The 11227-nt window shown below is 46.7% G+C and overlaps 1 protein-coding gene across 1 annotated transcript in view; it reads left to right on the top strand.

Moving 5' to 3' along the window:
- Positions 1–11227, top strand: part of LGR6 (leucine rich repeat containing G protein-coupled receptor 6) — a 144826-nt gene that overhangs the window by 117221 nt on the left and 16378 nt on the right. The window contains exons 9-11 of the mRNA XM_004375284.2: positions 8175–8243; positions 9908–9979; positions 10203–10274. Coding sequence (XP_004375341.2) covers positions 8175–8243; positions 9908–9979; positions 10203–10274 — 213 coding nt within the window. The remainder of the gene's footprint in view (positions 1–8174; positions 8244–9907; positions 9980–10202; positions 10275–11227) is intronic.

Here is an 11227-nt window from a genome sequence, read left to right as displayed (position 1 = left end):
TAATGAATAGAAATGTCTGTTCTAGTGTCTAAACCAAAAAAACAGACAAACCAAAAACCAAACCCATTGCTGTTAAGTTGATTCCAACTCATGGTGATCCCATGTGTTACAGAGTAGAACTGCTCCATAGGGTTTTCTTAGCTGTAATCTTTATGGAAGCAGATCACCAAGGCTTTCTTTCATGGCAAAGCTGGATGGGTTCAAACAACCAACCTTAAGCTTAGTAGTTGAGCGTAAACTGCACCACCCAGGGACTCATGGCAACCCCATGTGTGTTAGAGTAGAACTCCTCTCCATAGGGGTCATCGATGGCTGTGACCTTTTGGAAACAGATTTCTAGGACTTTCTTCTGAGGCTCCTCTGGGTGGATTCGAACCGCCAAACTTTTGGTTTGTTGCCCAGTGCATTAACTGTTTGCACCAGCCAGAAGTGCTTAATGTCTAGTAATTAGAAAAGGGAAAAGGAATTGACATTTGAACATCTACTCTGTGCTAGACTCTGGATCAAATGAGCAGAGCAGCCTTATGAAGTGGGTATCCCTGATTTACAGATGAGGGACCAGAAGCTGAGAAAAGTTAAGTGACTTGTTCGAGGTGACGCTATCAGTACACAGAGGACACGAGCTCTTTATAACACAGACTCTAACACAGATAATGTACAAAAAGACATCTAAACTACAGATCATAATCATTTGGCCTTGACATGCTTATAAGCACCCAGAGAAACTCCCCCAAAATCCTAATCCTCCCCTTCCATTTGTCTTCTTTCCCACTCTCCCTAAAACTTTTTTCTTAGCCCGCTATTTGGAGCCTAGCCAGGATCCAGCTCTGTATAGTATGTGGAAAGTGTGTTAAACTAGGAGCTAGGAGGCTGGAGTTCGAGTCCTGGCTCCAGGACTTGCAATGATTTACCTCTCTCTCTGAGTCCCAGTTTCCTCATCAATTAAAAGGGGGCACTGGACAAGATGATTGCAAAATCCTGCTAGCTCTGCCCTCTGAACCCACAGGGAGGCTCCCTAGGGATCGCAGGAGTTGGCCATTCCTGCATAGCCAGATGGAAAGGAGGGAACTGGGGATGTGGGTCCTTGAGCCCACTGGGGCTTGGATTGCCTTCCCAGCTACTTTTACCAATTGCATGGGTTTAACATCAGTTTTGATTGGATTTGGCTGGAAACGGCAGACGAGATGAAGGGGAGGGTTAGCCATGGACAGCTGCAGCTTCCAGACTGAGCTCTGGCTGGAGTTGGGAATGGTTTCTCTTTAACCTCAGCCCTTCCCTGTCTGCTTCCAGCTCCAAGGAGCAGCAGACAGAACAATTAACTCTTCCTAGGCTTCTGGCTGATTCTGGGCTATTAAAGATTATAACAGACTATAAAGCCACGGATGAGTTTTCCAGCTGCAAGTCAGGGCATCATAACCCACCCTACAAAAGAGGAATCAAACTGAGCCTTGTGCCTTCCCCACAGCCACCAAGAGTCTGCATGTTAGAGTTTAAGTCCAAGGGGTCAAGTCACTGCCCCAAAGTGACCAACTGCAAAGGCCAAAGGAGGCGCCCGTTTCCAGGCTTTGCACAATGGGCTCAAATGATCATCCTTGACAATGAATGTTCACCTAGTGGCCTGTGCCTGGGCTGTGGGGGGATCCAAAAGTGAACCCATTCCTTCCTGACCTCAGCAAGCTTCCTGGTTCATGGAGGGACAATATGTATACAGATAACCCCACTCTGGAGCCCAGCTGCCTGGGCTTCAAACTAAGCTCTTCCATTCCTAGCTGCAGAGACTTGGTCAAGTGACCTCTCTCAGTGCCTCAGTTTCTCATCTGCAAAATGGAGGTATTAATAGTACCTACCTCAAAGGGTCGGCATGGGAATGAAATGAGTTAATATATGTAAAGCACTTAGAACTGTGACTGTTGCGTGGTAATTGTTGTTGTTAGGTGTCATCAAGTCAATTCCGACTTATAGCGACGCCATGTGACAGAGTAGAAGTGCCCCATAGGGTTTTCTAGGCTGCAGTCTTTACGGGAGCAGATTGCTGGGTCTTTCTCTCGGGGAGCCTCTGGGTGGGTTTGAACCGCCAACCTTTCAGTTAGCAGCCGAGTGCTTCACCATCGTGCCATCAGGGCTCCTTATATGATAATTACTATTATTACCACTAACATGATCATTATTACCAGCTAAACGTTGTACAGACTGAGGGAGAAAACACCAGAATAGTCCCAAGAGAGTGATTCATTCTTACTGCAGGGATGGGGTTGGATGCATGGAGAAAGGTATATTTGAGCTGGACTTCAAAGGATGACTAGGATTTCAACAGCTGAGAATGTAGGGAAAGGGCATTCCAGGCTGAGGGCAGGAGTGACACAAGTAAATACACGAGGGTGTGAAAATACATGGAGGGTTGAAATGGTAGAAGAAGCTGAAAGATTAGTTAAGGCATCAGAGTCCATTGAGGGATTTGAACTTTGTCCTGTAAGTAATGAGGAAACCTTTTCAAATTTTTTCATAGGAGAGTGACAGGGTCAGCTTTGCATTTAAAAAAATCTTTCAGCAGAAGTGTAGCTGCTAAGAGTATGGGCTCCAGTCTCAAACTACCAGGGTTCAAATCCTGGCTGTGACACTGAATTAGTTAAGGTAGGCTAAATTACCGTAACAAATACACCAACACGTATAATGGTTCAAACACGATAGAAGTTTATTTCTGGATCATGTAACACAGACCAAGGAGGGTGTTTGTTCTTAACGGGTGGCCTTCCTCCATGTGGTGACTCAGGAACTTGGCTTTTTGGGATCTTGCCATCCTCAGGGCCTCATTGTTTTTTGCATCTAGCTGGTGGAAGGAGAGTGAGACCATGGAGGAGACAGACTGACTGTTTTATAAATCCTAGACTAGAAGTGACATGCATCACTTTTGTCACAGTCCATGGGAGACAATCTAGTCCGTGGCCACACCTACTACAAGGGAGGCTGAGAAATATACTCGAGCTACATTTCGGCTGTTCCTCCTATTCCCATAGGCTAATGCTGTCCAATAGAACTTTCTGCAGTGATGGAAATGTTCTGTGTCTGTCCTTCCAATACGGTAGCCACTAGCCACATGTTGCTATTGGGCACTTGAAATGTGGCTAGTGAAACTGAGTGCTGAATTTTTATTTTTCTTTACTTGTATTTAATTTAAATAACCACGTGTGGCTGGTGGCTACCATATTGGACAGTGCAGCTACAGACAAAAGAAAGAATGGATTTTGGTGGGAAAATAGTGGTCTCTGCCACAGCCTTCTATTAACTGTGTGTGTTGGGCAACTTAGTTAATCTCTCTGTGTCTCACTTTCTTCAGCTGTAAGATGAGTATAATAGGTAACTGTATAATGGGCATCTGTAAACTGGGTATAACTGAAATGGGTATCTACCTCTTAAGGCTGATGTGAGGATTAAAAGAGATCATTCTGGCAAGCACTTAGTGCCTGGCACATCATCAATGCTCAGCCATTGTTATCACATGGATGGCCTGGAGGCAAGGAGACCAGCTAGGAGGGTATGCAACAGTCCAGGGGAGGGGACCCCTCCAGCATTGCCCTCAGCTATAGCTTTCAGCTCCAATCAAACTGTATCACTTGCTCTTTTCTAAGCACAACTCCACAGCACACACTTCCTCCAAATCATGCCCACTCTGCTTAACCCACTCATCCCTTCCTTCTCTGCCTATTGAAATCCTGTCCCACCATGAAGACCTGGTTCAAACGTCACATCTCTATGCAGCCCCCCTCTGCCCCCCCCCCACCCCCACCCCACTGGTCTTCCCAGCTGGCTGTGGTCTCTGCTGTCTCTGAAGGTCCTGATGCATTGTGTGTTCTCCAGGACTTACCACATCTTGCCGAGTGAGGGTACTCGTCTAGTTGTCTTATGCATTTGTCAAGACAGGAGTGATTTCTTGCCCATCTCTCTATCTTCTACTTTACCAGGCAGAATTCTTTGTGTATTTTGGGCAGACAAGAAAGGTTCGTGGCACTGAATTGAATTAATCGGGACAGAGAGATTTGCAAAGACGCGTTCCCTGGACAGTTAAAGCCAGAGATAACATCTACGCAACACCAAATGAAGTAGAGCTTTGGCTCTACTTCTATTACCCAGGTCATTGAATCTATGAAGACATCCAAATGGGAAAATTCAGGCCACCTCATTGGCATATAGTTTGCATAATTCTTTTTGACATTTGCACAATTTTTATTCTCCCACATTTCTCTACAAAAATAGCCTCCTAGTTCACATGCCTTTTACCACGTGTTTTCCCAATGTCTGTTAGACCACTGCTAGCAAAATTTATGACCAGAAACTGCCAAGGAGAGATTGAATCACTCAATCTGGCTGCCTTGACATGGGGCCAATGAACTGTATACGGGATCAATGATAGCCAAATCACCTGGGATCCATGCCATAATCCCCGTGGTCCTGGAGATGCCTAATGGTGCTGCTCAGGAATAACTTGTGCCTTTTTTGACATCAACCCCAAAATCTTAGCAATGTTTCCCCAAAACCATAAAGTCCCCTAAGGATCCATCAAAGTCTTTCATTGATGAGTTTATCAACACCTTTTCATTTATTTATTCAACAAGTATTTGCCTGCTCTGTGCTAGATACTGTTCTGATGTTTAGAATACAAAACAAAATTCCTAGTTTCAAGGAGCTTTCATTCTCATTGGGTGGGAAGACAATAAGTAAATGTATGTCAGGTGATAATAAATTCTATGAAGAAAAAAAAGCAAGATATCTCAGTTACCTATCCCTACATAACAAGTCATCCCAAAACTTAGTGACTTAAAAGAACAATTTATTATATCTCATGATTCTGTGGTTTGGCTGACCTCATCTGGGTGGTTTTTCTGCTGGAGCCCGCCCCTGGGCTCACTCATGAAGTTGCAGTCATCTGGATGCTCAGCTGGTGCTAAAGGGTCTAAGGGGCCTTGGAGCTGGCGGTTGGCTGGTCCTGCCTGTCCACATGGCTCTCATCCTTTGGTAATTGTCTTAGTCATCTAGTGCTGCTATAACAGAAATACCACCAGTGGATGGCTTTAACCAAGAGAAGTTTATTCTCTCATAGTGCAGTAGGCTACAAGTCCAAATTCAGGGCTTCAGCTCCAGGGGAACGCTTTCTCTGTTGGCTCTGGAGGAAGGTCTATGTCATCAATCTTCCCTCGATCTGGGAGCTTCTCTGTGCAGGAACCTCAGGTCCAAAGGACACACTCTGCTCCCAGCACTGCTTTCTTGGTGGTATGAGGTTGCCCTGTGTCTCTGCTCGCTTCTCTCTTTTATATCTCAAAAGAGATTGGCTTAAGACACTATCTAATCTTGTAGACCTCATCAGTATAACTGCGGCTAATCCATCTTATTACATCATAGTGATATAGTTTACAATACGTAAGGAAATCACATCAGATTACAAAATGGTAGACAATCATACAACGCTGGGAATCATGACCTAGCCAAGTTGACAGATATTTTTGGGGGACACAATTCAATCCATGACAGTAATCCAGCCCGTGTTTCCTTACGTGGTGGTGGGAGCATTCCAAAAGAGCAAAGGTGGAGGTTTCAAGGCCTCTTGTGACTTGGGTCCCAGGTTTCAACGTATCACTTCCACCTCATTCTATTGGTCAAAGCGAGCCAAGTCCCAAGGGGTGGGGAGGTAGATACCACCTCTTAATAAGAAAAGTTGTAAAGGATTTGTGACCACTTTTAATGTACCACACAGGTAAGGGAATAGTGAAGGACAGAGTGTGCCATTTTCAGTAGAGTGGTCAGAGAAGGCCTCTCGATGGGGTGTTATTTGGGCAGAGACCTGAATGAAGTGGGGCAGTAAGCCACACGGATGTTTGAGGAGGAGCGTTCCAGGCAGATGAATATTGAGCAAGGACTCTAATACTTTGCATCAGACCAATGCAATCTTTGCATGTGAGATAATGCAATATTAAGACTTCTGAGTGAAAATACTCCCATGTTACTTATGGGAAACCTAGTTCTCCTTGGGCGACAGTGGAGAATTCCTGAATAAATTGAGCTGAGTTAAAAGGGGACACCTGATTTTGAGACATTGTGATGTGAGGGTGAATCATTCACGCAATTTAAGTCCAAAGAGAGTCCATCCATTTCATCCCACTGCCTTCATCCTCAACTCTCCCAACCTGGTTTTCTAGGCATCTTCTGTAGTCTGTGGTAGAACTCTAGGAAACTCACAGTTTGAAAAATCCTCCCTGCTTCCAAATCCAGTGCCTCAGGTTTCAATGAAAGTGCTCTACACATATCCTGGCCTTAGCTCGACTATATCCTTCCGCTCCTGCAGCCTGTGGGAGCCTTTCCGTGAGCAAATCTGGGTCTGATGCACGGGGTGCAGAGGTGTCTGACTCACTGAAGAATGAGCAGAGCAGGGCAGAGGGGTTTATGCTGGAATTACCCAAGATCACCAGGGGAGTCTGAGGGTAATCGGGTAATTAGTGCAGGGGGCAGGGGGGAGGAGGGACAATTATCCAGCTCGCTGGCTGCCAGACACTTGTCACTGCTCTGATGGCCCTTGGGCCGGGTTCCTGGCTCTACCTGTGGACTATTAAGTGTAATGACCCTGTCATGTAGAGGAGCCTGTCATTTTCTCCGTGTTAACATGGTATTTACCTGCAAAACCTGCCAAGTCAATCTGCAATTAAAGGGCCTCCACGTGGTCCCCGGGCCCTGGCATTGGACAGCGTCCTCTCTGAAAGTTGTCAGGTTGGGGCTGGCTTTAAGAGGCTAAGAAGATGGGCTGGGGTCATCCTGGGAGGCTCAAGAGGGCGTTGTATCTGAGTCTTCCCCCTCCGCATTGCCAAAGCCTAGGACTGTACACCCCAGCAACAACCTTCTGGGTGTGCTGAGACCCCTCCTCACCCCATCAAGAACATTTCCACAAGGGGCTAACTTATCGACTGCTCTGCAACACAAAGTCAACTGTAAACATTTTGAAAGCTGCTGTCTCTTCTCTTCTGAAGTCTCTCATGGAGGTGGCGGAGAGGAGAGGGAGTCCCATCACAGAACATAGAGCAGCACCTTCTCAAAGTCCTGTGTAGCTCTTACTCTCTACTTCCCAGTCATGCTTTACTATCTCCCTCAAATCTCAAGGTCCTCCTCTTTCAGTGGGCCTCCCTTCTTTGGGGGATCTGTTCTATTTTCCCACAGGCAGTTCTGAATCTTCTCTAATGGAAATCAAAATCACACTCTGGCCTCTTCCATTCCTCCTCCTCTCTTTTACCCTGGTCATCGCCACAAAGGGCATGAACACAGAAGGCCCCCTAAGAGTGTCAATGGAGCAGAACCATGATCACTTACGGGTCAGCCTTTTGCCCCTGTGGCCTAAATGCTGTGACGAACATCCTTGTACAGATATCTCTACACATGAATGTAGAATTTTCTGTAGGATAAATTCCTGGATTTGGAGTGGCTGGATATGAACCTTTTAATTTAAAAAGAGTTTGTCAAAGTGCTTCTAGAAGGTTGTACATATTTAAACTCCCATTAATAGTTGATTAGAATGCTTGTTTCCCCACACCCTTGCCAATTTGGACTGCTACCACTTTTTTAAATTACCTTCATTGTTTTCTGATTGTGTATGAGATGTATGTTCATTGTAAAAAAAATTTGGAGGTTACAGAAAAAGGTAAGAGAAAATAAAGATCAGCTGTCATGCCAACTTTAAAAGGATAAGAAACAATGTCTGTCCCTTTTTGTAGAAGACTATAGCAGAAACTGCAGACAGCCAAGGTAGACACCAGAAGAACCTTCTGGAATTGCTATGCTGGGGACAAGATGTTAAAGATCCCCTCACCCTTCCCTCCGTCCCTCCCCAGCTAAAGGCTTGAGATATTTTCCTCGGCTAGTGGGGACTATTCTGAGAAAATTAGTTCCAGACACCCATACCCTTGAAGTGTCCCCTCAAGATAGCTCTGCTGTCTGGAAGACTCCAAGCCTGAGGATTTGTGGAGTAGGAATAGAGCACAAACATTCAGAAAATGTGTTTCCAGACATTGGCAGCTGGATCCAACAGATTGGAAAACCCATTTCTCTGGCCAACCCCGGAGCCAAGTTTCCATTTCTTGGGGACCCTGACATGCCCTGTTAAGCCTCCCCACTAATGACTGCTCTGCTTTCCATTCCAGAGACCTGAACTATAATGAGCTGCAGGAGTTCCCTGTAGCCATCCGGACCCTGGGCAGACTGCAGGAACTGTAAGCTCCTCTGTTGGTTTCTGTGGGTGTCTTCTTCTCCCAAGGGGCATGGACTGAAGCCGGCCCAGGGTCTCCCTCACACCCCCACTTCTCATGATCCTTGTAAAAGCTGTTGCTGCAGGCCCTCTCCCATCCCCAGTGCAGGTCTAAGTAGTCACAGGCCTCATTAACTTGGCTTTGAGTGTTTCCCAAGGGTGTGTCATTAGCAGAAATGGTCCCGGGCCACTCCAGCCCGGGAAGGTACTACCCCAAAGACGTATGGCGCAAGCTACCTCCTGTTAGTCTGGGCCTGGCACTGCCCCCTGCCTTGGCTGGGGTGTGTCTACAGAAGAATAAGGAGTGACCCCATAAAGCAGCCCCCAGCTGCTCGCACCTTGTCCTGTGGAGTAAATGAGGAGTTGGCTCTGGTTCCCCACCAGTAAACTAGTTGCTGCCAAGTCAATTCTGACTTACGGTGAACCCACGTGTGCAGAGCAGAACTGCACTCCATTGAGTTTTTGATGGCTGATTGTTTGGAAGTAGATTGCTAAGCCTTTCTTCCAAGGTGCCTCTGGGTGGACTTGAACCTCCAAACTTTTGATTGACAGCCAAGCACGTTAACCGTTTGCACCACCCAGGGACTCCACAACCACTACTTATTGTATTTAAGCATTCACCGAGCAGAGCACCCACTGTGCCCAGAACTGCTTGGTGCTAAACATGGATGAAGAGAGAGATAGGCACGGTCCGTTCCCCCAGGATCCTTCAGGCTTGTTGAGGAGGCAAAGTAACATACATAAAACAGGGAACAGGATAAAGCAATACGTAATTCCAACCCTAAATTGTGTAGTATTAGCTAAAATGATCATGGGAGTTCAGAGCAACATAGAAAGAATCATTGTGGACTAACGTATCCTGAGATTAGCCTTAAAGGATGGATGGGATTTAGATGGCTGTGGCGGGGGTGGAGGAGTGCATTTCAGACAGAAGGGACAATGTAGGTAAAGAGGCAGATAGGGAGTTGAGTGGGCAGAAGGATGACAACAGGAGGGAGACCAGCCTCACTGGAGGGGAGGCTCTTGGGAAACAGTGGGAGATCTACTGTATAGCTAGAGTGGGACCAGATTAAGGGGGCCTGAAGGTCTGTCAACAGGGCCCCAAACTTTTCAGGCTCACAGCATCTTTACAGCTCAAACTACTGCCTACGACCTGTAGTACCAACCCCATGCCACCCCCTTCTACCCTGACCCAAAGTTTGAAGGTGTGAATGCAAGATGTATGTATCAGATAAGGATCGATGCACCAGCTGGAGGGAGAGGCCTGAATGAGAAACTATTGGGAGTCCTCCATTGTCAATCAGTCACCAGGGTCTCATTTTTTCTTTGAGCTGGGACATGAAAGAAGGGTGAGATTTGAGAAATTGACAGGGCATGGAGGGAACAGGGTATGCAAAGACATAGGGACAGGGAATAATAAAGTATTAGGGGAGAGAGAGCAGAGACCTAAGTTAGCATGAGTAGGAAGACATATATATATATATGTAGCCAAAGTGTATGTGTGTGTGTGTGCACGTGTGTGTGTGCACGCGCACACTTTATATGTCCAAAAGTTCCATGGAATTCCGTCTCTCTCCCTCTTGACACTTCTCTCCGTGTCCACACTGACTCCTGGGCGTTGTCTTCCAGGGGTTTCCACAACAACAATATCAAGGCTATCCCAGAAAAGGCCTTCATGGGAAACCCTTTGCTGCAGACAATGTGAGTACTTGCTCTTGGCAGTGAACAGTGTTTAGGGGAGGAGGACAGGTTGGGGCCGCAGGAGGGACCTTCCTAGAAAGCTCCGGGAGGCAGGAGTATGGGACGGGTGCCTTCCTCTGTGTGCCATCTCCTGGGTTTCCATTAATAGGAGAAAGTAGAGGGCTGCCTGGTCCCAGCTGGAAGGACTGGATAACTGTTAGGTATATGGGTCTTTTTCTTCCAGCCACTTTTATGACAACCCAATCCAGTTTGTGGGAAGGTCGGCGTTCCAGTACCTGCCTAAGCTGCACACACTGTAAGTTGGCACTGAGGGCTGCCACAGCCTGGACCTTTCCCTTTCCTCACTCCTCCTTGTGCCTCCCACCTGCAGACTCTCACCTGCAGGGCAAAACCTCTGCTGAAGGTGTGATCCTCAGGGCTGCAGGCTTCCTCTTAGCTCAGGCCTATTGCCAGACCTGCCTGGACTTAATGGGCTCCCTCCACCTCCCTGAGCTGTAACGGCTTCCCAGATCTCAAGTGGGTGAAGACAGCCCCTTTCCTTAGTCAAGGAGTTTTATTTGATCTCCTGAGTCTTGTTCACGGTTGCTGTTCCATAAACACCTTCTGAAAGAACAAATGACGGGGATAAGGTTCTGAATGCTGTGTGTTCTCAAGGCTGGTCCTCCAGCGACCTTGGAGCCCAGGTCCCTTGGCCCCTTCTGTGTCATCTTTATCACCCTTGGCCTGATGACACTCCTTTGTTCCCCCTCTCCCATTCTTTTAACTCCCAGCTCAAGTCCTACTTCTTCAAAAGACCTTCCATGGATAATTCTCAGCATATTGTGGCATCACAGTAACATAACTAACATCTTTAGAGCACTAAATTTACTCTCACATCTGTTATCACGTTTCTTCTTCATTCTAACCCTGTGAGATAGGTGTTATTAGCCCATTTTACAGATGGAGCCTGAGGCTCTCAGGTCACACTGGGGCATGAACCCAGGACCCTTGACTTCAGATTCTAGGCTTATTTCTGTGCCCCATGCTACCTCCTTGGGGTCTTTAACAATACCCATTTTGTTGTGCTTCTGTTGTTTGAAGATCTGGTGTTGGGTCCATGAGCTTCGTGGGTTAGAAGATGGGGAGGGGAAAACCATCATTTCAAAGCAGTTTAAAAGAACCAGTGGAGAGGTTCTGATAAAGCCCTCACAGATGACAACTTTGGGGAGATCCTGTCTCAGGCTCTAATAAGCAAACCCCTTGCAGCCA

This window comes from Trichechus manatus, unplaced genomic scaffold (genome assembly GCF_000243295.1).
Source record: "Trichechus manatus latirostris isolate Lorelei unplaced genomic scaffold, TriManLat1.0 scaffold00035, whole genome shotgun sequence".
In the NCBI taxonomy this organism is placed as follows: Eukaryota; Metazoa; Chordata; class Mammalia; order Sirenia; family Trichechidae; genus Trichechus; species Trichechus manatus.
Note: the sequence above shows the minus strand (reverse complement) of the source record. Positions and strands in the feature narration are given on the sequence as shown.